Genomic DNA, 27,591 nt, shown 5'->3' with positions numbered 1-27,591 from the left:
TTGTATTTGTGCACGTGTGTTCTTACCAGCTGGTTTGAGTGTGATATCGTCAATCTTGAGGTTTACTGCTTTACTCACTAGGACTGAACCCTCGTATTGAGCTACAAGAAAAACCAAGGAAACGCTGCATTGAAAATGGTATGTGCACATTTTCATTTTATGGCTACTAACAATTTACTGGCTTTATCATTAAAAGTTAACAAACTAAACAAATTAACAATTCACAAAATTGTCTAAGGAGCTTGGAAAGAAAAGCGTCTGAACTTCTTTAAGTTGCTTGAAGACGTTTCACCTCTCATCCGAGAAGCTTCTTCAGTTCTAGGGTCAAATGGTGGAGAGTCCCAGACTTAAGCCCTGTGGGAGTGTCCCCACAAGAGGGACATGGACCCCCTAATGATCCTCTACCTAATCACACGAGGCAAGGTGTGAAAATGGGTGTAGGTCACAATCAGCCAAGGTTTCGGGTGAACCCATTGTGAGACCTTGCCCCACCCTATCATGTGATTTCCTGAAATCAAAAGGCCCAGGATGTGAGTGGGCGTTAAAGTGTCTGGGAAGGGGTCTCAAAACTGGATTATGGATGGCAGATAGTTGGTGTCGTAAGCCACCGCCTCTGTAAAAAGAGGGCCGTTCACAGTGGACATAGATGGCTTCTTTCACTCCTCTTTCAAACCATCTGTCTTCTCTGTCCAAAATGTGAACACTGGCATCCTCAAAGGAGTGACCTTTGTCCTATAGATGCAGATAGACTGCCGAGTCTTGTCCCGTCGAGGTGGCTCTTCTACATTGTACCTTCTCAGATAATAATGGATTGCATTTCTATAGCGCTTTTCTAGGCACCCAAAGCGCTTTACAATTCCACTATTCATTCACTCTCACATTCACACACTGGTGGAGGCAAGCTACAGTTGTAGCCACAGCTGCCCTGGGGCAGACTGACAGAAGCGAGGCTGCCATATCGCGCCATCGGCCCCTCTGGCCAACACTAGTAGGTTGTAGGGTCTTGCCCAAGGACACAACGACCAGGACAGAAAGAGCAGGGGGATCGAACCAGCAACCTTCCGGTTACAGATGAGCTTCCAAATCCCCTGAGCCACGGTTGCCCCAGATGAGAGGTGAAATGTCTTCAAGCAACTTAAAGAAGTCCAGACGCTTTTTTTCGATGATCCTTAGACTATGATTACTGTCAAACTGCCCATTTGATCCTCCTTTAGCAACTCATTCATACAACTGCATGCTTTACTGTATAAAAATACTGTATACTACTGAAGCACTTTTGACTTCAGAAAAAATAAGTTAGTTACTGACTGTGACTCTAAGTTAGAATCACAATTTGACCACAAGAGAACCATATCTGATAACAATACATAAAAAAAACACAAGGAAAACAACAAGGAAACCAATGCCACGTCACTATGTTATTTGGTAACAGTGCTTTCCGGGAATGGCCTTCACCTTGGAAAATAACTTGATTTGTAACCATTTATTCCTCTGTGAAGGTGAAATTCAAGACAAAGGTGAGAACTGAGGTAAAGGCTCAAGCCTTGTTGTGGGTTTATTTCCAGTGCGTTTTGTTGTTTGCAAATAAATTCTCTAAAATAGGATTGAAAGGAGTATAGGGAATGAAAGGCCTTTTAAAAAAAAAAAAAAAAAAAAAAAAAAAAAAAGCAGCTTAGATCTTGGTAGAGGATGGACTCTGCAAGTCCCCTTCTAGATTTTTGAATGTGTATTATTATGCTGTGATGGTAGAGGTTCATCTATCTTCACTCTCTCGCAGCCTTCATTCATTTATTTTGGTTTCAGATGGCCACAGTGGTTACAAGCACCCGATAGAGAGATTTAACAGCTAATTATTTAGAGATCAGACAGTGTCTGCCTCTTTATAGCTTGATACTGATATGTTTGTGAACACTGAAATGTGTTGTACCCCTTGGTGACTGCGTTGTAGCCAGTCATTCTTTGGCTTACTTTGCAGGTTGTACGGCATTGCACAAATATGTTACACAGTCACGTGGATTATTCACGGAAGAGCTGGATCTTCAAAAGAGGCTTTCTGGGTATTGTAGCCAAAGTTCCTTTTAGGTGACAAAAACTCTTAGGTGATGACACAACAGAGTAGCTGTTACTCACAACTATTTTGGAATACAGTTGGAGTGAAGATGTACAGATCATTGTCCAAACTTCGCTTGTAGAAGCTTAAATCATACGTCTCCGCTTGTCCAGTCCAGTCCAGTCCATTACTGTAAAAATAAAGATGAGTGCATGCAAATATTACCAATATCATACTACCACGACCACATTTTTGACTCTAATATCTACAGATCTAATTCTAACTGCAGTTCTTTGTTTATCAAGTTCACTTTTAATAACAGTAATAATAATTTATTTATAAAGCACCTTTCAAAAATCAAAAACAAGATAGGAAACAAATAGATAAAGATGAAACAGTATTAGGGGATTAAAAAGTGAAGAAAATTACAAATGAAACAGGTAAATTAAAAACAAATTTCAAACATTTGCTAAGAAGAGATGATTATTTCTGTCTCATCCATGTTTAGCTGCAGGAAGTTCTGTGCCATCTAGCATTCAATATATTGGATATAAAATTAGTTAATTAACTTCACGACTGCCTTTAGTGTTAAAGAGCTGTAGAGCCTTGTGTCACCTGCATAGCATCGAAAACACTGTGTCTACAGATAACCTGTCCCAGGGGTAATATGCATAAAGAAATCAGAAGTAGTCCAAGGACAGAGCCTTGCGGTACCCCACAGACCAGAGTTGCCAATGACTCACTTATCCTGTAAGTAAGAATAAAACTTCCTTAAAACTGAACCTGAAATGATTCAGTAAAATACAGGTTTTACCAGAATGGGAAGCAACCCATAAATCACTCATCACTCTGAAATGAAAACAAACAATTTTTCAGCAATAATCTTTTCTAAAACCTTGAGGTGTCACGGTCCTGGGTCGGTTCGACCCAGCATTTTGAGTTTCTTATGTTCATGGTATTTCTCGGGATTTTGAGTTATATGCTGTTTACTTTGTGATACTGTTTTGATTATGATTATTATTTAGTAGGTTTTGGTCAGTGTCAAGTCTGCCTCTCTCTGTCTAGTCCGTGTCTTAGTAAAGTGTGTTTTGTTTCCTGTTTTACTTTGAAGGTTCATGTTCCTGTCTGATGTCAGTGTTCCAGCTTTGCTCTCCCTGTCTCGTTAGGTCTTATTCCTCCCAGCTGTGTTCCCCTTCTGTCTCTAATTCCTTGATGACTCCCTCAGTGTATTTAAGCCCAGTGTGTCTTTGTGACAGTGTCGCGTCGTTAACGTCTGTACACCCTCGGCTTGCTGTGTGTTCATGATTTCCAGTCCTCCAGCACCTCAGTTTAGAGTTTTGTTTTGCTTTCGTGAGTTTTATTTTATGTTGACGTTTTGTCCAGCAATAAAGCTGCGTTTTCAGTTTAAATCTCGTTTCCAAAGAGTCCTGCATTTTGGGTCCACCACTCCTGCCTGCCTGCCACACAGCCAACCATGACATGAGGAAAAATAGATCGGACTCTCTCTCTAGTATACCTTTTGTCCTGTCTCTCTCTGTTCTGTTTCCCCTCATCCCCAACCGAAGAAGAGTGTTTTCTTCCTACTGTCACCATCTGTTTGATTATTGGGATTTTCTAAAAAAAAATACTGAAAGCTCTTTACCCTACAATATGAAGTATCTTGAAGCAACTGTTGTTGAGAATTGGCACTATAGAAATTAAATAGAGTAGATTCAAATAAACAGGAATTAATTTAAAATTAAAGTTTGTAGATGTATCTGAAGTTATCCAAGGAGATGGGGGCAGAGAAGGTTTTTTTAATGGTTGTACAAAAACTTTTTAAAAATGATACATGGACAAAACTAGTACAAGTGATGCATTAATTACAAATAGAATGTGTGGCATGACAAATTATTTTTATGTGTGCCTATGCCAAGAGGCACACATATTACTATTCGTCGGATTTATTATTCTTATTATTATGTGTGCCTATGCCAAGAGGCACACATATTACTATTCGTCGGATTTATTATTCTTATTATGTGTGCCTATGGAAAGAGGCACACATATTACTATTCGTCGGATTTATTATTCTTATTATTATTATTATTATTCTCCATCTTCCGCCTAAATTTCGCACGTATCACGCCCGCAGTTTTGAGACAAGCTTCATATATGTTACCTCATTTTGTGCGGCCGGATCTGGAATGGTGTGCTATGACTTTTGGTGTTTATGAATTTTATAGTTTTTAAATATTAATATTTTAGTGAAAATTTTCCCGCTCCTCTGCCAAACAGTTTTGACATTAGGATTACATATGTTAGATCATTTTGTGCGCCTGGAGCTGGACTATTATGTTGTGACTTTTGGTGTTTATGACTTTTATAGTTTTTTAAATATTAATATTTTAGTACAAATTTAGGCCAATTCATCTTTTGGCGCCAAATAAACAGACTTCATTTGTGGTGTCTTGGCTCTCTCTAGTGGTATACCGGGAGTAGTACAGCCGAAAAGATTTATCCTTGTGTTGAAAACTCCATATCCCACAATTCATAGCACGCCTCTACAGAGTGAACAATGGCGGCCACCACTTCGCTTTTATATGTCTTTTATTCGTGTTTCTAGGTCACAAAATAAACTTTTAAGATATTTTCAGGCGAGAATGTAGGTGTGTAAACTTCAAATATCTGCTTGTTTTATCAAGACATCCCATATTTAGCGACAGTGCTCTGACGACGTTGGTCCTGCCTGACAGCTAGCCGGCTACCTAGCTAGCTGCCGCGCACTTGGCTGCAAATGGATAGCGAGGGACTCTCTCTGTCGTTTCACCTCCCCGGTCTCTCGCAAATGCTCGCACAGAATCGGAGTTACAGCTGGATGTGGACAAAATAACTGAGTTGTTTGGTGGTGCTATAACGGGGAGCTACAACAGTGGGCAGCTATCCACCGGTGTATGACAGAAAGGACATGCCGCGACCGCCGATCGACCGGTGTTTGCTAACGTGGAGGTCAATCGTGGATCAGGGAAAGCGAAGGCAGGAGCGTGAGGTGAACTGAATTTCAGGTAAGAAGTTATGACCTGCACTCTATTTGGGTCAGATATAAACCGAGTTTAGGTGTAGTTTATTTAGCAGCAGTTCTCTTATGTGTTGCTGATAGTCGGTTAGCTAGCTAGCGCCGCTAGCATAGTTAGCTAGCACCGCTAGCGACCCTTCGTGAAAAAGCACCCAGGCTTGGCTTATATTGAGGCGGTGAAACTCGTGTCAGCACCCGGTCGTCGCCGACAGTATGTGTTTTAGCTGGACTTATTTTTCGTTTATATGGACCGATGATTTATTTATTTATTCATTTTAGTAACGGTATAAACAGTGAAAGGTGGTGGATTGGCCAGATGTAAACTTCAAATATCTGCTCGTGTTACCAAGACATCCCATATTAGCTCTGATGTTTTCGGTGCCTGCAAAGAGCTAGACAGGTAGCTAGCTAACCCGAGCTGGCTGTCTTTTTGACTCAGGGTCATAGCTGGACTTATTTTTCGGTTTTATGAGCCGATGAGGGGTTTTTTTTTAGTAACGGTACAAACAGTGAAAGGCGGTGGATTGTCCAGATGCTGGTCGATGTGGAAAAAATAACTGAGTTGTTTGGTAGTCGCTGACGCGGAGCTACAACCGAGGGCAGCTATCCACCGGTGTGTGTCAGAAAGAACATGCGGGAACGAGGCGGCGGCGACCGCCGATCGACCGGTGGTAGATCGTGGATCAGGGAAACCGAAGGCAGGAGAAGCAGGCGGCTGCCGGTCGGAGCGTGAGGTGAACTGAATTTCAGGTAAGAAGTTATGACCTGCACTCTATTTGGGTCAGATATAAACCGAGTTTAGGTGTAGTTTATTTTCGTTGTGCTGACTTTTTACAATCAGTTATAATAACTCGTACTGCGTGGTAGCTAGCACGATGGAGTTTCTATACAGCTGTGTGCCCGCTAAGTTACTGATGTTGAACTTTATGACAGCCTCCCTGTCATTCTCTCGCCTGTTCAAACTTCAGTCATGAAACTGATCAATGATCGGCTTTTCTCTCTTGTTTGTTTATCGCGCTAAACAGCAGCAGCACGTTTAAGCTTGATCAGCTGTTGTTAGAATCATGGATCAGGAAAGCGAAGGCAGGGCGTGAGGTGAACTGAATTTCAGGTAAGAAGTTATGAACTGCACTCTATTTGGGTCAGATATAAACAGAGTTTAGGTGTAGTTTATTTTCGTTGTGCTGACTTTTTACAATCGTACTGCGTGCTAGCTAGCACGACGGGAGTTTATATACAGCTGTGTGCGCGCTAAGTTACTGACGTTGGACTTTATTTTATTCATAATGGTTAGTTCATAGAGTTGCCGTACAAACGGAATCGTGCCACATTCAGAGAAAATATTACGATTTATTCTGTCGTTACGAAGCCTCCCCTGTCATTCTCTCGCCTGTTGAAACTTCAGTCATGAAACTGATCAATGATCGGCTTTTCTCTCTTGTTTGTTTATCGCGCTAAACAACAGCAGCACGTTTAAGCTTGATCAGCTGTTGTTAGAATTCATTTGCTTTTAATTTCTAGTATCAGCTGATGTTTGCTGCAGCCACAGCTGTAAAACGGCTGTTCCAAACCAGATATCCTTACTGAATCATCAGAGCTGAACAGGTGATGGAGAAACAGGTTTACCCTTAGGTGACATGAATGAGTTGAAGGAAGTTATGAACTGTTTCTGAGAGACAAACACCAAGCTCCTTTTTTTTTGTGTAGCTGACAGCTGGTAACTGTGCAGGGGCGGATCTAGCAAAGCTTTTGCCAGGGGCCAGGTAGGGCATTAACAGAGAAAGGTGGACACAAAGATATACTTTTCTTTCTTACTCTCATACAGGGAGTGCAGAATTATTAGGCAAGTTGTATTTTTGAGGAATAATTTTATTATTGAACAACAACCATGTTCTCAATGAACCCAAAAAACTCATTAATATCAAAGCTGAATGTTTTTGGAAATAGTTTATAGTTTTAGCTATTTTAGGGGGATATCTGTGTGTGCAGGTGACTATTACTGTGCATAATTATTAGGCAACTTAACAAAAAACAAATATATACCCATTTCAATTATTTATTTTACCAGTGAAACCAATATAACATCTCCACATTCACAAATATACATTTCTGACATTCAAAACAAAACAAAAACAAATCAGCGACCAATATAGCCACCTTTTTTTTGCAAGGACGCTCAAAAGCCTGCCATCCATGGATTCTGTCAGTGTTTTGATCTGTTCACCATCAACATTGCGTGCAGCAGCAACCACAGCCTCCCAGACACTGTTCAGAGAGGTGTACTGTTTTCCTCCTTGTAAATCTCACATTTGATGATGGACCACAGGTTCTCAATGGGGTTCAGATCAGGTGAACAAGGAGGCCATGTCATTAGTTTTTTTCTTCTTTTATACCCTTTCTTGCCAGCCACGCTGTGGAGTACTTGGACGCGCGTGTGATGGAGCATTGTCCTGCATGAAAATCATGTTTTTCTTGAAGGATGCAGACTTCTTCCTGTACCACTGCTTGAAGAAGGTGTCTTCCAGAAACTGGCAGTAGGACTGGGAGTTGAGCTTGACTCCATCCTCAACCCGAAAAAGGCCCCACAAGCTCATCTTTGATGATACCAGCCCAAACCAGTACTCCACCTCCACCTTGCTGGCGTCTGAGTGGGACTGGAGCTCTCTGCCCTTTACCAATCCAGCCACGGGCCCATCCATCTGGCCCATCAAGACTCACTCTCATTTCATCAGTCCATAAAACCTTAGAAAAATCAGTCTTGAGATATTTCTTGGCCCAGTCTTGACGTTTCAGCTTGTGTGTCTTGTTCAGTGGTGGTCGTCTTTCAGCCTTTCTTACCTTGGCCGTGTCTCTGAGTATTGCACACCTTGTGCTTTTGGGCACTCCAGTGATGTTGCAGCTCTGAAATATGGCCAAACTGGTGGCAAATGGCATCTTGGCAGCTGCACGCTTGACTTTTCTCAGTTCATGGGCAGTTATTTTGCGCCTTGGTTTTTCCACACGCTTCTTGCGACCCTGTTGACTATTTTGAATGAACGCTTGATTGTTCGATGATCACGCTTCAGAAGCTTTGCAATTTTAAGACTGCTGCATCCCTCTGCAAGATATCTCACTATTTTTGACTTTTCTGAGCCTGTCAAGTCCTTCTTTTGACCCATTTTGCCAAAGGAAAGGAGGTTGCCTAATAATTATGCACACCTGATATAGGGTGTTGATGTCATTAGACCACACCCCTTCTCATTACAGAGATGCACATCACCTAATATGCTTAATTGGTAGTAGGCTTTCGAGCCTATACAGCTTGGAGTAAGACAACATGCATGAAGAGGATGATGTGGACAAAATACTGATTTGCCTAATAATTCTGCACTCCCTGTAAACACCAAGCTCCTTTTTTTGTGTAGCTGACAGCTGGTAACTGTGCAGGGGCGGATCTAGCAAAGCTTTTGCCAGGGGGCCAGGTAGGGCATTAACAGAGAAAGGTGGACATAAAGATATACTTTTCTTTCTTACTCTCATATAAAATATTTAGCTTTTATTAAATAGTTATCTGAATCTCACAACCAAAGTTTGTATAATAATACACAAGATTGGCTGTAGACCATTGTTCATCATTCAGAACACTGTGTAAAAATAACAAAAAACAAAAAGTGAATGCATGTGTGAAAAGTGGTCCATAATGTAATGCTTCAAAGCGTGTTCATGCAAACATTGTCGGGTCTGCCGTGGTACAATGGGACTTCTGCTCATGAACCTGTGTGCACAGCGTCTGCAAATCGGCGCTGTACGAAGTAACTTCATCTTTACCCAAAACTGTAAGCTGTCATCTGTGAGGCGCGAGCGGTGTTTGTTTTTATCATAATTCATGGTGGAGAATGGCTGCTCTTCTGAGTTTTGCTGTCTGTAGCCGTATGAATGGCAACTACAGTGATTAGCAGCGGCATAGGCACACATAAAATTTCTTCTGAAATTTTCGCTTTCTAGTTATTATTGTGTGGATGCTTTATGCATCCACACTATTGAGTTCCTGTTTCTCTTTATTCTTTATACTTTATTATTCTAGTTGCCACTTTTTGTACGTTTTTTGGCACTTAACTACTTTAACAATTTTCAGCCGATTTTCACCGTTCAAATTTTAAACTATTCTGCTATTTCTGCTAATGATGGCTATGACTTTTGGTATTTTATGCTATTATACTTTTTAAAATATTAAGCTTTTTTCCTTTAATTTGTCCCATTGAAATGAATGGAAACTTCCACAATTCTGCTAAAACTTGCTTGTTTTTGAAACTTAACTACATTCTCATACTTTCGCCTAGAACAACCATTCAAACTTTAAAATGTTCACAAATTATTGGGCTATTCATTAATGATTCAGCTTTTTCATATCTGTTACCGTTTTCATCTTATCCCTCTTTAAGTTTTGAGTTTCATTTTGTGATTTTTCAGAAAATACATGCGTTGTTATGGTTGCTATGCACTTGGCTTCCAGTGTGCCACTGTAGGTTTCGCAGTCTTCTCTTCATGTCCGAACAACTTCTTGCTACTTGCTCAATTTTCACTGAACTTCCACAAATTATACATCAAAACGTAGGTATTTTTGCTGGCTTTCAGAAAATGTCACCATCATTGTTGTGAGATTTATAGAATTTTGGCAAATCTCCTCAGAGCAACACAAAGTCTGAAAACTCTCCATAGAAAGTCAATGGAGAGTTTGTTCAAAATCATCGCTTGATTTCTGTAATGACAGGCATATTCGAATCGTCATATCTCCTTAACGAAGCGAAGTTAAAACATGAGGCTTGTCCCCGTATATCTTCAGACATTCCTGACGCTCACAATTCAAGAATTTTTTCTCACCTATTACCGTTCTGAAATGAGTTAGACTTGTTTGAGGGTAGGAAATTAGTCCTTCGCTCAGATTTCTTAAGATTTCAAACTCTGAAATGAACCACTTTTTTTCTCTCGTCATATCTTTTTTTTTGGATTTCCACAGAGACCTGAAAATTTCCATGACTGTTCACCAAAGCCTGCTGTCTCTTACGGTGAAAGAATGATATCGATACTCCAAATAGATTTAGAGTTAGAAAGCGTTGTTTGAGGGCAAGTCAAGGCAGTTTTGCTTTGCTCTACTCAGTTATGGTGCATTAGAAGTCAAATATCTTTAATAATTCATATTTTAATGATAAATTGTCAACACTTGAAGATTCCCCATCTCTTCTGAACAAAACGGTGTAAGAATGACCGTTCTAGCCCCTACGGTTAGGAAATTATGGCCATTTGTTTGAGAGGAATCCTCACTATGAGAAATACACTGCAGAAATCCTGTCTCTCTCTGTGCTGAGTGTGTAAAAACGGCTGCACCTGTTTTGGCGGGAAAAAGTACACAGCCTCTCTGATTGGTGGATTCAAATTTAGCAGCTCCCAGGCTGCTTGACTGACCTAGAAACTTGCTTGTCTCTCCCTATGTATGTGTGTGTGTGTGTGTGTGTGTGTGTGTGTGTGTGTGTGAGAGAGAGAGAAAGAGAGGCGAGACAGAGTTTTTATGGGAGCATCTTATTGTATGATTTAAATTCAATATATTTAGACTGGTTGACTGAATTTGATCCTGTGTGTCTCTCTGTGCATGTGTGTTTCCATATGTTTCCATATTTGTGATTGTGTGACTGTTACACTTTTTTTGCTAAGTTTTTTTTTTCATTTAACAAGTACATTTGAAGGACCCTTAGCATGTTCAGCATTTTTCAGCTGTCCATTTTGCTTTTCCAATTTTTCTGTTTAAGTTATTACTATTGTGCTGAATCATACTATTTCTGCTATTTTATAAGATTTGTGCTAAATATAGTATTTCTGCCCAGTATAGTATTTCTGATTAATTATAGTTTTCTACCAAATCATATTACAGTATTTTTGCTTTTTATACCATTTTTATAGGATATTTATATTCCTTAATATAGTATTTCTGCTTTTTATAGGATTTGTGCTTAATACAGTATTTCTGCTAAATGTAGTATTTATGCTTAATCACACTATTACTATATATTTCTGCCAGCTTCCCAGCCAGCCAATCATATCTGAGGTCTGCAGTTTCTTCTCTCGTCATATCTCAGCGACGGATGTACAAAGAGTAATGAAAATCGCAGTCAAAGTACACCAAAGTCCGCTGATTCACCCAGTACAAGAATTATGCTTCTAGTCCACCTAGTTTTTGAGTTACATGACGTTTTGTAACTCCAAAAAACGGCGCTCTTTGCCTTTCACCGCGATCTAATTCTGACTGCTCATCACCCTGTTTCCCAAGAGCACACTGTCTTTCCCAGTGGCGCAGCTGGTAATGACACAGGTCTGCAACCCAAAGGTCGTGGGTTCAACTCCACCTTGGACAACCTGTTTTTGCCCTACAAATTAATACACTATCACAGACCACTAATTCATATTCATCATTTATTACAATTCTGAAAACTTTTTACCAGCTTTTCTAATATGGACCTCAGATTCTTCTTAACACTCCATGGCACAAATACTCTTCCCTTTAGGCTCTGTGAATGTGTGTGTGTATCAATATTTCTCCCATTTTAAAGTATTACTCCTCCATAATTGGATTTCTCTTAAATCAAAGTACTTTTACTACATCTTAGTACTTCTGCTCAATCATAGTATTTCTGCTAAATCATAGTATTTTTGCCAAATCATCATGGTTTTGTGCCAAATCATCAGAATCGTGTTTATTGGCCAAGTATATGTGCAGACAAATACAAGGAATTTGGTTCCGGTAGATGGTGGCTCTCGAGCACAGCAATGTAAATCTCACACACACACACACACACACACACGCACCCACACACACACGTATCTATATATACATTACACATGCATACACATACATACACAAAGCTGTGTAAACCAACTATAAAAACTAATCTAAACGTATATACATAAAATACAGAAATGAAATGAGGTGGAATGAATACTACAGAATGTACATAAGGTGCAGTTGCAGTCTGGCAGTGGGAGGAGTGTGACAGTTCAACTGTTTAGAAGGGAGATGGCGAGGGAAAGAAACTGTTCCTGTGTCGGGTGGTCCTGGTCTGCAGGCTTCTGTACCGTCTGCCAGAGGGCAGCAGGTCAAAAAGTCTGTGTCCAGGGTGTGAGGGGTCTGTGATGATTTTCCTGCCCGTTTCCTGGTTCTTGAGAGGTACAGATCCTGGATGGAGGGCAGGGGGCGCCGATGATCCTTTCTGCTGCCCGTACAGTCCGCTGCAGTCTGCACCTGTCCTGTTTAGTGGCTGCACCATACCAGACTGTGATGGAGGAGCACAGGACAGACTCAATGACTGCAGTGTAGAACTGGATCAGCAGCTCCTGTGGAAGACTGTACTTCCCCAGTTGTCTCAGGAAGTACATCCTCTGCTGGGTCTTTTTGAGGATGGAGTTGATGTTGGTCTCCCACTTCAGGTCCTGGGAGATGGTGGTACCCAGCAACTTGAAGATCTCCACAGTCGACACAGGGCTGTCTGATATGATGAGGGGGGCAGAGTTGAGGGATGTCTCCTGAAGTCCACTGTCATCTCTACAGTTTTAAGAGTGTTCAGCTCCAGATTGTGCTGACTGCACCAGAGTACCAGCCGCTCAACTCATCATAACATTTGTGTTATGTTATAGTATTACTACTAAGTGGAGGAATTTCTGTCATGTTACAGTATATGTGCTGATTACAGTATTTCTGCCAAATATAGTATTTCTGATTAATTATAGTTTTCTACCAAATCATAGTACAGTATTTTTGCTTTTTATAGGATTTTTATATTGCTTAATATAGGATTTTTGCTTTTTATAGGATTTGTGCTTAATACAGTCCATCCATCCATTTGCTTCTGCTTATCCTTTTCAGGGTCACGGGGGCGCTGGAGCCTATCCCAGCTATCATAGGGCGAGAGGCGGGTACAGGTCGCCATTCTGTCGCAGGGCCAACACACAAGGACAGACAACCATTCACACTCACATTCACACCTAGTGACAATTTGGATTATCCAATTAACCTATCCCCACAAGCTGCATGTCTTTGGACGGTGGGAGGAAGCCAGAGTACCGGAGGTAACCCACGCAAACACGGGAGAACATGCAAACTCCACACAGAAAGACCCCGGCCTGATGGTGGAATTGAACTCAGGACCTTCTTGCTGTGCGGCAACAGTGCTAACCACCGTGCCGCTTAATACAGTATTTCTGCTAAATGTAGTATTTATGCTTAATCATACTATTTCTATATATTTTTGCCAGGTCCTCTGTGAGGACTGAGACATTCAAATTTACATATCAGGGCCTGCACGGCTTCCCAGCCAGCCAATCATATCTGAGGTCTGCCGTTTCTTCTCTCGTCATATCTCAGCGACGGATGTACAAAGAGCAATGAAAATCGCAGTCAAAGTACACCAAAGTCCGCTGATTCACCCAGTACAAGAATTATGCTTCTAGTCCACCTAGTTTTTGAGTTACACGACGTTTTGTAACTCCAAAAAACGGCGCTCTTTGCCTCTCACCGCGATCTAATTCTGACTGCTCATCACCCTGTTTCCCAAGAGCTCACTGTCTTTCCCAGTGGCGCAGCTGGTAAGGAAATTATAGCCATTTGTTTGAGAGGAGTCCTCACTATGAAAAATAGACTGCACAAATCCTGTCTCTGTGTGTGCGTGTGTAAAAACAGGTGCACCTGTTTTGGCGGGAAAAAGTACATAGCCTTTCTGATTGGTGGATTCAAATTAAGCAGCTCCAGGCTTTTTGACCCACCTAGAAACATACAGGAAACACTGTATGTACAGCCCCTGTTTGTTCACTTGCTTCTGCTGCTGCTGCGTGTGTGTGTGTGTGTGTGTGTGTGTGTGTGTGTGTGTGTGTGTGTATGACAGAGAGAGAGAGAGAGAGAGAGCCTTTTTATGGGTGTATCTTATTGTGTGATTTAAAATCAATATATTTACACTGGTTGATTGAATTGGATCCTGTGTGTGTCTCTGTGCATGTGTGTTTCCATATATGGGGGCGATCGTGGCTCAAAAGTTGGGAGTTCGCCTTGTAATCGGAAGGTTACCGGTTCGAGGCCCGGCTCGGACAGTCTCGGTCGTTGTGTCCTTGGGCAAGACACTTCACTCGTTGCCTACTGGTGGTGGTCAGAGGGCCCGGTGGCGCCAGTGTCCAGCAGCCTCGCCTCTGTCAGTGCGCCCCAGGGTGGCTGTGGCTACAACGTAGCTTGCCATCACCAGTGTGTGAATGGGTGAATGACTGGATATGTAAAGAGCTTTGGGGTCCTTAGGGACCATAAAAGCGCTTATATAAATACAGGCCATTTACCATGTCCATATTTGTAATTGTGCAAGTTATTACTATTATGCTAAATTACAGTATTTCTGCTACTTTTCGGTATTTGTGCTAAATACAGTATTTCTGCTAAATCTTAGTATTATTGCTTAATCATATTATTTGAGCAAAATCATAGTATTTGAGCATATTCTTTCTATTTGTGCCATAGCATAGTATATTTGCTGAATTACAGCATTTCTGCTATGTTGTAGTATTTGTCCTAAATCACAGTATTTGTGCAATGTTTAGGTATTTTTGTTTAAATAAAGTATCTATGTAATCTTGTACCATGTTTGCTAAAATCCTGTATTTCTGAAAAGTTATCTTGTTTCTGCTAAGTTACAATATTTATTCTAATTTCTGCTGCTAAGTTCTGCTATGTTATTGTATTTCTGCCAAGTATTATGTTTTCTTTACGTTATTGCAGTTCTGCTAAGTAATTACATTTTGCTAAGTTCTTATGCTTCTGCAAAGTTATTACAATTTTTTGCAAAGGTTTTACAACTTCTGCAACTTTTCAGCTTTTTCAGCTAGTTTCAGCTGACAGCTTCAGCTTTACAGCATCCACACTGCATTTTCGCAGGAAATGCAAATTTTTCTAGTTATTATTATTCTCCATCTTCCGCCTAAATTTCGCACGTATCACGCCCGCAGTTTTGAGACAAGCTTCATATATGTTACCTCATTTTGTGCGGCCGGATCTGGAATGGTGTGCTATGACTTTTGGTGTTTATGAATTTTATAGTTTTTTAAATATTAATATTTTAGTGAAAATTTTCCCGCGCTCCTCTGCCAAACAGTTTTGACATTAGGATTACATATGTTAGATCATTTTGTGCGCCTGGAGCTGGACTATTATGTTGTGACTTTTGGTGTTTATGACTTTTATAGTTTTTAAATATTAATATTTTAGTACAAATTTAGGCCAATTCATCTTTTGCGCCAAATAAACAGACTTCATTTGTGGTGTCTTGGCTCTCTCTAGTGGTATACCGGGAGTAGTACAGCCGAAAAGATTTATCCTTGTGTTGAAAACTCCATATCCCACAAATTCATAGCACGCCTCTACAGAGTGAACAATGGCGGCCACCACTTCGTTTTATATGTCTTTTATTCGTGTTTCTAGGTCACAAAATAAACTTTTAAGATATTTTCAGGCGAGAATGTAGGTGTGTAAACTTCAAATATCTGCTTGTTTTATCAAGACATCCCATATTTAGCGACAGTGCTCTGACGACGTTGGTCCTGCCTGACAGCTAGCCGGCTACCTAGCTAGCTGCCGCACTTGGCTGCAAATGGATAGCGAGGGGACTCTCTCTGTCGTTTCAGCTCCCCGGTCTCTCGCAAATGCTCGCACAGAATCGGAGTTACAGCTGGATGTGGACAAAATAACTGAGTTGTTTGGTGGTGCTATAACGGGGAGCTACAACAGTGGGCAGCTATCCACCGGTGTATGACAGAAAGGACATGCCGCGACCGCCAATCGACCGGTGTTTGCTAACGTGGAGGTCAATCGTGGATCAGGGAAAGCGAAGGCAGGAGCGTGAGGTGAACTGAATTTCAGGTAAGAAGTTATGACCTGCACTCTATTTGGGTCAGATATAAACCGAGTTTAGGTGTAGTTTATTTAGCAGCAGTTCTCTTATGTGTTGCTGATAGCCGGCTAGCTAGCTAGCGCCGCTAGCATAGTTAGCTAGCACCGCTAGCGACCCTTCGTGAAAAAGCACCCAGGCTTGGCTTATATTGAGGCGGGTGAAACTCGTGTCAGCACCCGGTCGCTCGCCGACAGTATGTGTTTTAGCTGGACTTATTTTTCGTTTATATGGACCGATGATTTATTTATTTATTCATTTTAGTAACGGTATAAACAGTGAAAGGTGGTGGATTGGCCAGATGTAAACTTCAAATATCTGCTCGTGTTACCAAGACATCCCATATTAGCTCTGATGTTTTCGGTGCCTGCAAAGAGCTAGACAGGTAGCTAGCTAACCCGAGCTGGCTGTCTTTTGACTCAGGGTCATAGCTGGACTTATTTTTCGGTTTTATGAGCCGATGAGGGTTTTTTTAGTAACGGTACAAACAGTGAAAGGCGGTGGATTGTCCAGATGCTGGTCGATGTGGAAAAAATAACTGAGTTGTTTGGTAGTCGCTGACGCGGAGCTACAACCGAGGCAGCTATCCACCGGTGTGTGTCAGAAAGAACATGCGGGAACGAGGCGGCGAGGCGACCGCCCGATCGACCGGTGGTAGATCGTGGATCAGGAAACCGAAGGCAGGAGAAGCAGGCGGCTGCCGGTCGGAGCGTGAGGTGAACTGAATTTCAGGTAAGAAGTTATGACCTGCACTCTATTTGGGTCAGATATAAACCGAGTTTAGGTGTAGTTTATTTTCGTTGTGCTGACTTTTTACAATCAGTTATAATAACTCGTACTGCGTGGTAGCTAGCACGATGGAGTTTCTATACAGCTGTGTGCGCTAAGTTACTGATGTTGAACTTTATGACAGCCTCCCTGTCATTCTCTCGCCTGTTCAAACTTCAGTCATGAAACTGATCAATGATCGCTTTTCTCTCTTGTTTGTTTATCGCGCTAAACAGCAGCAGCACGTTTAAGCTTGATCAGCTGTTGTTAGAATCATGGATCAGGAAAGCGAAGGCAGGAGCGTGAGGTGAACTGAATTTCAGGTAAGAAGTTATGAACTGCACTCTATTTGGGTCAGATATAAACAGAGTTTAGGTGTAGTTTATTTTCGTTGTGCTGACTTTTTACAATCGTACTGCGTGCTAGCTAGCACGACGGGAGTTTATATACAGCTGTGTGCGCTAAGTTACTGACGTTGGACTTTATTTTATTCATAATGGTTAGTTCGTAGAGTTGCCGTACAAAGCGGAATCGTGCCACATTCAGAGAAAATATTACGATTTATTCTGTCGTTCTACGAAGCCTCCCTGTCATTCTCTCGCCTGTTGAAACTTCAGTCATGAAACTGATCAATGATCGGCTTTTCTCTCTTGTTTGTTTATCGCGCTAAACAACAGCAGCACGTTTAAGCTTGATCAGCTGTTGTTAGAATTCATTTGCTTTTAATTTCTAGTATCAGCTGATGTTTGCTGCAGCCACAGCTGTAAAAACGGCTGTTCCAAACCAGATATCCTTACTGAATCATCAGAGCTGAACAGGTGATGGAGAAACAGGTTTACCCTTAGGTGACATGAATGAGTTGAAGGAAGTTATGAACTGTTTCTGAGAGACAAACACCAAGCTCCTTTTTTTGTGTAGCTGACAGCTGGTAACTGTGCAGGGGCGGATCTAGCAAAGCTTTTGCCAGGGGCCAGGTAGGGCATTAACAGAGAAAGGTGGACACAAAGATATACTTTTCTTTCTTACTCTCATACAGGGAGTGCAGAATTATTAGGCAAGTTGTATTTTTGAGGAATAATTTTATTATTGAACAACAACCATGTTCTCAATGAACCCAAAAAACTCATTAATATCAAAGCTGAATGTTTTTGGAAATAGTTTATAGTTTTAGCTATTTTAGGGGGATATCTGTGTGTGCAGGTGACTATTACTGTGCATAATTATTAGGCAACTTAACAAAAACAAATATATACCCATTTCAATTATTTATTTTTACCAGTGAAACCAATATAACATCTCCACATTCACAAATATACATTTCTGACATTCAAAACAAAACAAAAACAAATCAGCGACCAATATAGCCACCTTTCTTTGCAAGGACGCTCAAAAGCCTGCCATCCATGGATTCTGTCAGTGTTTTGATCTGTTCACCATCAACATTGCGTGCAGCAGCAACCACAGCCTCCCAGACACTGTTCAGAGAGGTGTACTGTTTTCCCTCCTTGTAAATCTCACATTTGATGATGGACCACAGGTTCTCAATGGGGTTCAGATCAGATGAACAAGGAGGCCATGTCATTAGTTTTTCTTCTTTTATACCCTTTCTTGCCAGCCACGCTGTGGAGTACTTGGACGCGTGTGATGGAGCATTGTCCTGCATGAAAATCATGTTTTTCTTGAAGGATGCAGACTTCTTCCTGTACCACTGCTTGAAGAAGGTGTCTTCCAGAAACTGGCAGTAGGACTGGGAGTTGAGCTTGACTCCATCCTCAACCCGAAAAGGCCCCACAAGCTCATCTTTGATGATACCAGCCCAAACCAGTACTCCACCTCCACCTTGCTGGCGTCTGAGTGGGACTGGAGCTCTCTGCCCTTACCAATCCAGCCACGGGCCCATCCATCTGGCCCATCAAGACTCACTCTCATTTCATCAGTCCATAAAACCTTAGAAAAATCAGTCTTGAGATATTTCTTGGCCCAGTCTTGACGTTTCAGCTTGTGTGTCTTGTTCAGTGGTGGTCGCGTCTTTCAGCCTTTCTTACCTTGGCCATGTCTCTGAGTATTGCACACCTTGTGCTTTTGGGCACTCCAGTGATGTTGCAGCTCTGAAATATGGCCAAACTGGTGGCAAATGGCATCTTGGCAGCTGCACGCTTGACTTTTCTCAGTTCATGGGCAGTTATTTTGCGCCTTGGTTTTTCCACACGCTTCTTGCGACCCTGTTGACTATTTTGAATGAAACGCTTGATTGTTCGATGATCACGCTTCAGAAGCTTTGCAATTTTAAGACTGCTGCATCCCTCTGCAAGATATCTCTCACTATTTTTGACTTTTCTGAGCCTGTCAAGTCCTTCTTTTGACCCATTTTGCCAAAGGAAAGGAGGTTGCCTAATAATTATGCACACCTGATATAGGGTGTTGATGTCATTAGACCACACCCCTTCTCATTACAGAGATGCACATCACCTAATATGCTTAATTGGTAGTAGGCTTTCGAGCCTATACAGCTTGGAGTAAGACAACATGCATGAAGAGGATGATGTGGACAAAATACTGATTTGCCTAATAATTCTGCACACCCCTGTAAACACCAAGCTCCTTTTTTGTGTAGCTGACAGCTGGTAACTGTGCAGGGGCGGATCTAGCAAAGCTTTTGCCAGGGGGCCAGGTAGGGCATTAACAGAGAAAGGTGGACATAAAGATATACTTTTCTTTCTTACTCTCATATAAAATATTTAGCTTTTATTAAATAGTTATCTGAATCTCACAACCAAAGTTTGTATAATAATACACAAGATTGGCTGTAGACCATTGTTCATCATTCAGAACACTGTGTAAAAATAACAAAAACAAAAAGTGAATGCATGTGTGAAAAGTGGTCCATAATGTAATGCTTCAAAGCGTGTTCATGCAAACATTGTCGGGTCTGCCGTGGTACAATGGGACTTCTGCTCATGAACCTGTGTGCACAGCGTCTGCAAATCGGGCGCTGTCTGAAGTAACTTCATCTTTACACAAAACTGTAAGCTGTCATCTGTGAAGCGTGAGCGGTGTTTGTTTTTACCATAGTTCATGGTGGAGAATGGCTGCTCTTCTGAGTTTTGCTCTCTGTAGCCGTATGAATGGCAACTACAGTGATTAGCAGCGGCATAGGCACACATAAAATTTCTTCTGAAATTTTCGCTTTCTAGTTATTATTATTATTCTCCATCTTCCGCCTAAATTTCGCACGTATCACGCCCGCAGTTTTGAGACAAGCTTCATATATGTTACCTCATTTTTGTGCGGCCGGATCTGGAATGGTGTGCTATGACTTTTGGTGTTTATGAATTTTATAGTTTTTAAATATTAATATTTTAGTGAAAATTTTCGCGCTCCTCTGCCAAACAGTTTTGACATTAGGATTACATATGTTAGATCATTTTGTGCGGCTGGAGCTGGACTATTATGTTGTGACTTTTGGTGTTTATGACTTTTATAGTTTTTTAAATTTTAATATTTTAGTACAAATTTAGGCCAATTCATCTTTTGGCGCCAAATAAACAGACTTCATTTGTGGTGTCTTGGCTCTCTCTAGTGGTATACCGGGAGTAGTACAGCCGAAAAGATTTATCCTTGTGTTGAAAACTCCATATCCCACAATTCATAGCACGCCTCTACAGAGTGAACAATGGCGGCCACCACTTCGTTTTTATATGTCTTTTATTCGTGTTTCTAGGTCACAAAATAAACTTTTAAGATATTTTCAGGCGAGAATGTAGGTGTGTAAACTTCAAATATCTGCTTGTTTTATCAAGACATCCCATATTTAGCGACAGTGCTCTGATGACGTCGGTCCTGCCTGACAGCTAGCCGGCTACCTAGCTAGCTGCCGCGACTTGGCTGCAAATGGATAGCGAGGGACTCTCTCTGTCGTTTCACCTCCCGGTCTCTCGCAAATGCTCGCACAGAATCGGAGTTACAGCTGGATGTGGAAAAAATAACTGAGTTGTTTGGTGGTGCTATAACGCGGAGCTACAACAGTGGGCAGCTATCCACGGTGTATGACAGAAAGGACATGCCGCGACCGCCCGATCGACCGGTGTTTGCTAACGCGGAGGTCAATCGTGGATCAGGGAAAGCGAAGGCAGGAGCGTGAGGTGAACTGAATTTCAGGTAAGAAGTTATGACCTGCACTCTATTTGGGTCAGATATAAACCGAGTTTAGGTGTAGTTTATTTAGCAGCAGTTCTCTTATGTGTTGCTGATAGTCGGCTAGCTAGCTAGCGCCGCTAGCATAGTTAGCTAGCACCGCTAGCGACCCTTCGTGAAAAAGCACCCAGGCTTGGCTTATATTGAGGCGGGTGAAACTCGTGTCAGCACCGATCGCGTCGCCGACAGTATGTGTTTTAGCTGGACTTATTTTTCGTTTATATGGACCGATGATTTATTTATTTATTCATTTTAGTAACGGTATAAACAGTGAAAGGTGGTGGATTGGCCAGATGTAAACTTCAAATATCTGCTCGTGTTACCAAGACATCCCATATTAGCTCTGATGTTTTCGGTGCCTGCAAAGAGCTAGACAGGTAGCTAGCTAACCCGAGCTGGCTGTCTTTTGACTCAGGGTCATAGCTGGACTTATTTTTCGTTTTTATGAGCCGATGAGGGTTTTTTTAGTAACGGTACAAACAGTGAAAGGCGGTGGATTGTCCAGATGCTGGTCGATGTGGAAAAAATAACTGAGTTGTTTGGTAGTCGCTGACTCAGAGCTACAACCGAGGGCAGCTATCCACCGTGTGTGTCAGAAAGAACATGCGGGAACGAGGCGGCGAGGCGACCGCCGATCGACCGGTGGTAGATCGTGGATCAGGGAAACCGAAGGCAGGAGAAGCAGGCGGCTGCCGGTCGGAGCGTGAGGTGAACTGAATTTCAGGTAAGAAGTTATGACCTGCACTCTATTTGGGTCAGATATAAACCGAGTTTAGGTGTAGTTTATTTTCGTTGTGCTGACTTTTTACAATCAGTTATAATAACTCGTACTGCGTGGTAGCTAGCACGATGGAGTTTCTATACAGCTGTGTGTGGCGCTAAGTTACTGATGTTGAACTTTATGACAGCCTCCCTGTCATTCTCTCGCCTGTTCAAACTTCAGTCATGAAACTGATCAATGATCGGCTTTTCTCTCTTGTTTGTTTATCGCGCTAAACAACAGCAGCACGTTTAAGCTTGATCAGCTGTTGTTAGAATTCATTTGATTTTAATTTCTAGTATCAGCTGATGTTTGCTGGAGCCACAGCTGTAGAAGCGGCTGGTCGAAACCAGGAGATGACCTTACTGAATCATCAGAGCTGAACTGGTGATGGAGAAACAGGTTTACCTTTTTTTAGGTGACATGAATGAGTTGAAGGAAGTTATGAACTGTTTCTGAGAGAAATAAACACCAAGCTCCTTTTTTATTTAGCTGACAGCTGGTAACTGTGCAGGGGCGGATCTAGCAAAGCTTTTGCCAGGGGCCAGGTAGGGCATTAACAGAGAAAGGTGGACACAAAGATATACTTTTTCTTTCTTACTCTCATACAGGAGTGCAGAATTATTAGGCAAGTTGTATTTTTGAGGAATAATTTTATTATTGAACAACAACCATGTTCTCAATGAACCCAAAACACATTAATATCAAAGCTGAATGTTTTCGGAAGTAGTTTTTAGTTTGTGTTTAGTTTTAGCTATTTTAGGGGATATCTGTGTGTGCAGGTGACTATTACTGTGCATAATTATTAGGCAACTTAACAAAAACAAATATATACCCATTTCAATTATTTATTTTACCAGTGAAACCAATATAACATCTCCACATTCACAAATATACATTTCTGACATTCAAAAACAAAACAAAAACAAATCAGCGACCAATATAGCCACCTTTCTTTGCAAGGACACTCAAAAGCCTGCCATCCATGGATTCTGTCAGTGTTTTGATCTGTTCACCATCAACATTGCGTGCAGCAGCAACCACAGCCTCCCAGACACTGTTCAGAGAGGTGTACTGTTTTCCCTCCTTGTAAATCTCACATTTGATGATGGACCACAGGTTCTCAATGGGGTTCAGATCAGGTGAACAAGGAGGCCATGTCATTAGTTTTTCTTCTTTTATACCCTTTCTTGCCAGCCACGCTGTGGAGTACTTGGACGCTGCGTGTGATGGAGCATTGTCCTGCATGAAAATCATGTTTTTCTTGAAGGATGCAGACTTCTTCCTGTACCACTGCTTGAAGAAGGTGTCTTCCAGAAACTGGCAGTAGGACTGGGAGTTGAGCTTGACGCCATCCTCAACCCGAAAAGGCCCCACAAGCTCACCTTTGATGATACCAGCCCAAACCAGTACTCCACCTCCACCTTGCTGGCGTCTGAGTGGGACTGGAGCTCTCTGCCCTTTACCAATCCAGCCACGGGCCCATCCATCTGGCCCATCAAGACTCACTCTCATTTCATCAGTCCATAAAACCTTAGAAAAATCAGTCTTGAGATATTTCTTGGCCCAGTCTTGACGTTTCAGCTTGTGTGTCTTGTTCAGTGGTGGTCGTCTTTCAGCCTTTCTTACCTTGGCCATGTCTCTGAGTATTGCACACCTTGTGCTTTTGGGCACTCAGTGATGTTGCAGCTCTGAAATATGGCCAAACTGGTGGCAAGTGGCATCTTGGCAGCTGCACGCTTGACTTTTCTCAGTTCATGGGCAGTTATTTTGCGCCTTGGTTTTTCCACACGCTTCTTGCGACCCTGTTGACTATTTTGAATGAAACGCTTGATTGTTCGATGATCACGCTTCAGAAGCTTTGCAGTTTTAAGAGTGCTGCATCCCTCTGCAAGATATCTCACTATTTTTGACTTTTCTGAGCCTGTCAAGTCCTTTTGACCCATTTTGCCAAAGGAAAGGAGGTTGCCTAATAATTATGCACACCTGATATAGGGTGTTGATGTCATTAGACCACACCCTTCTCATTACAGAGATGCACATCACCTAATATGCTTAATTGGTAGTAGGCTTTCGAGCCTATACAGCTTGGAGTAAGACAACATGCATGAAGAGGATGATGTGGACAAAATACTCATTTGCCTAATAATTCTGCACTCCCTGTATAAAATATTTAGCTTTTATTAAATAGTTATCTGAATCTTACAACCAAAGTTTGTATAATAATACACAAGATTGGCTGTAGACCATTGTTCATCATTCAGAACACTGTGTAAAAATAACAAAAAACAAAAGTGAATGCAAAAGTGCATAAATATTTATTTTACGTGTTTGATATGTGTGGCGGGCGTGGTCTGCAGTGCCGCTGCAGGGGAGGTGGACCCACCTGAGGGGCATCTGCAATCACACCTCTCGGGCGTAGTCTGTGCTCTCTCGGCTGTTTTTGGGTGTGTGTCGGGCTGTGAGTTGAAAAGCTACAGCTGGCTGGGAGGGTACACCAACCATGTGTGAAAAGTGGTCCATAACGTACTGGTTCAAAGTGTGTTCGTGCAAACATTGTCGGGGTCTGCCGTGGTACAGAGGGACTTCTGCTTATGAACCTGTGTGCACAGCGTCTGCAAATCGGGGCTGTACAAAGTGACCTCATCTTTACCCAAAACTGTAAGCTGTCATCTGTGAGGCGCGAGCGGTGTTTGTTTTTACCATAATTCATGGTGGAGAATGGCTGCTCTTCTGAGTTTTGCTGTCTGTAGCCGTATGAATGGAAAACTACACAGATTAGCAGCGGCATAGGCACACATAAAATTTCTTCTGAAATTTTCGCTTTCTAGTTATTTATTATTATTATTATTGTGTACTTATTTTAATAATCACATAAGTAAGTCTTTTTAAAAGTGAACAGCAGTTTCATGATCTATATCGTATCCTGAGCAACAGAAGGGATGTTGAGTTCTAGTCACATGACTTATACAGTAAGATGCCACTTTTTTTGACATGGTCTCCACTATCATTGATAGGAGCGATATATGGATGGAGACAAAGTTCTAAATTTATTTGTCAAGCTATTGCTCAACCTTTACTTAAGGTGTATGAACTAACTGGATATTGACTTTTCTGTGGGATCACTCTAGAAGTTTAGGTAGATAGAGGAGGGGCAGAATACTGTAGCTGGACTTTCTCACAGAAAAGGACCAGTTAAGATGGCTGGAATGCTTCTATGTAGAGGTATTCTAGACATGTTTTGCTGGTAGGATCCCCAGGGAAACCCCAGAACTTGCTGGAGGAACTAAATATCCAATCTGGCCTGGGAAAGCCTTGGCAATCCCCAGGAGAAGCTGGGTCAAGCACCTAGGGACAAAAGTATAAGGTCCAATGGGCCACTCTCCTCAGCTTATACCACCATCACCCTGACATACAGCAGTAAATGGATATACATTTGTATCCAAACATACATAACAAATCTGACTTTATGCCATAACCAATAAAAATCAAGCACTACATGGGTAAGTTGCTGCTCTATAAGCAGACCACATCATAATTCTTTATCAGATAATCCTAAACATATATATTTCTTCCCATGATCTTACATTAATCCTGCCCTTGCTCATCTAAGAAATACCTTGTGGGGTAGACTCGTGTGATCCCTCCTTCAGTCGCAACATATCTGGACATGACACCGTTTCTGACAAGCAGAGTAAAATAAAGCTGTAAAGCATACCGTTACAAAAACTGGAATGTGCTTTATTTTTGACATTAACTGAAATACTTGAACCACCTGTGTTCAATTTTTTCCACCTGGTCATTCTTTACCAAATACCGGTGCTTCACTTACATCGGATCGTTTTCTTTCCATATCTTTATTAGATCGGAGGTAATGCCAGCATCGAGGAGCAGTCGGTTCACCAAATCCACATTGCCTAAACAGCAAAACAGAATTTTGAGCCTCAATATTATACCTTGGGAATAATATGCGAGTGAGTCGGTAGACTTCTGTTAGGCATCAGCCTTAAAATGTCTCATTTCAATAAGCTGATGGTGCACTTTAAAAAATTATGTGGAATAAAAAAAAACTGTGGAGCATCAATAGTTAACATTAACAGACGAGAGTAACCACAAACTCTGCTGTGAGAAAAACAGAAATACTGTCGGGAACCAAAACATACTTCGAAATATTTTAACATTTGCATCACATTTTATGTATCCAGAACCAAATCACAAACTGAGAGAAGGGAACAGGATTAAACTGAGATATTACCAAAATCACAAACACCTAAAAAGATCCAAATGGAAACAAAGCTGAAAGAATAAAGCTGAAGCAATGTCACAAATGAAAATTTTCAGAAAAAACATTACCCTTTGAAGAAAAGAGCATCTTAAAATCAGAAACAGATACGGCATTAAAGTACTGTAGGAATGAAACACGCATTTTCATGCACACGCCTCCTTCTCTGGGGTAGGTGGTAGGGTAGCACAGGTGTTACAAAAAAAACATTTTGTGGTCGTCTGTGAAAAACCACATGACAAACGTAACATATGATACAAGCTGCTCGTCCATTTCTCTTTTTTTTTGTTGCTATGCCCGCCTCTTTGAACCCACAGACGACCCTCTTCAGTCCATTAACATCGAGGCTCGTCAGTGCACCCCCTCCACCTCCTCCAACCTTTATGACACACCACACACATCAGAGAAAACAGCTGGTGTAACACTTTATTTCCCTCCTACTCCACCTTCCCTCTCTGTGCAGTGTTTTTCATTAGAGATTCTTTATTGGAGGCAGCCCAGGAATTCCTAATGTACTTCAACTTCTTCGCCACTGCAGTGGCTTAACCAAGTAAAGCGTGTAACGATGCTCGAACCCCCAACAGTCCACATGGGCCTCCTCTCTCTCTCTCCTTCTCTGCTCTCTATGGACTCCATTAAACTGGCAGCTAATAATGGTGAAAGTAATATTTCAATTGGGTGAAAAGTTTTATTGGATTGATCCTGTTGAGATGTTTGAAGTAAGTTATTAAATGCACACCATCAAATTATACCAAGGAACACAATATAGGAGCTCTTTTATAAATATCAGGGGACCTTTTGGTTTACTCAGTCCCCCCCCTCCCAAAAAAAGAATGATCCATATCAATGAGCGCATGTAAGAAATGGCAAGGATGTTAATGCATTGGTCAGATGTTAGGGAAAAGGTCCACTGGTCCCTGATTTGTGTTTTATTGCTCCGCTCACGCTCTCGGCTTGACGTGTCCTGCTCTTTCTCACAAACACAGAGTAATTGGATGAGGTCGAGCAGCTATAGGTGGGGTGTGGAAGGCATATTGCTATCAAATACTGTGTGTGTGTGTGTGTGTGTCACATCTAAGCCGACGTGCCTCACACATGTGCAGTCAGGCGTGTGATGGTCAGACTTTTAGAGTTAGCATCAAATGGGTAACACGAACAGAGGGGTTCAACATTACAAAGCTTTGCCTAGTCATGCACACCAAACCATCCAGCCAGACCTGTACTTCACTGGAAAGAGAGACTTCTGGGAGTATGTTTGGGTTGGCACTCTTCCAGTAAAAAAATAATCTTTTTCATGTAAATCTACTATAACAAATAGTGCTCACATCACAACCATAGGCACCAAGAACATGCAAAATGGACAAAAATTGTGGTAAATATTTCTCCATTTTTTGATACTTACACATGGGGTTGTTTGGAGTCTTCCTGTCAATGTAATCGTTAAACCTCTTGAGGAACTCTGTGTTGTTGGCGTCAGGCTTTAAGTCCTTGCAGTAATCTCTGTTGGCAATGGAACAGTTTTCCAGTCATACTCAG

At 41.6% G+C, this 27,591-nt stretch overlaps 1 protein-coding gene across 3 annotated transcripts in view; it reads right to left on the bottom strand.

The window, feature by feature from the left end:
• Positions 1–27,591, bottom strand: part of cacna2d1a (calcium channel, voltage-dependent, alpha 2/delta subunit 1a) — a 127,384-nt gene that overhangs the window by 19,188 nt on the left and 80,605 nt on the right. For all 3 annotated transcript variants that reach the window (XM_039600948.1, XM_039600949.1, XM_039600950.1), the window contains 5 exons: positions 27,458–27,555; positions 25,606–25,690; positions 25,393–25,455; positions 2,131–2,240; positions 27–101 (listed from right to left, as the gene is read on the bottom strand). In XM_039600948.1, the coding sequence (XP_039456882.1) occupies positions 27–101; positions 2,131–2,240; positions 25,393–25,455; positions 25,606–25,690; positions 27,458–27,555 (431 nt within the window). The remainder of the gene's footprint in view (positions 1–26; positions 102–2,130; positions 2,241–25,392; positions 25,456–25,605; positions 25,691–27,457; positions 27,556–27,591) is intronic.

This window comes from Oreochromis aureus, linkage group 17 (genome assembly GCF_013358895.1).
Source record: "Oreochromis aureus strain Israel breed Guangdong linkage group 17, ZZ_aureus, whole genome shotgun sequence".
NCBI classification, from domain to species: Eukaryota; Metazoa; Chordata; class Actinopteri; order Cichliformes; family Cichlidae; genus Oreochromis; species Oreochromis aureus.
Note: the sequence above shows the minus strand (reverse complement) of the source record. Positions and strands in the feature narration are given on the sequence as shown.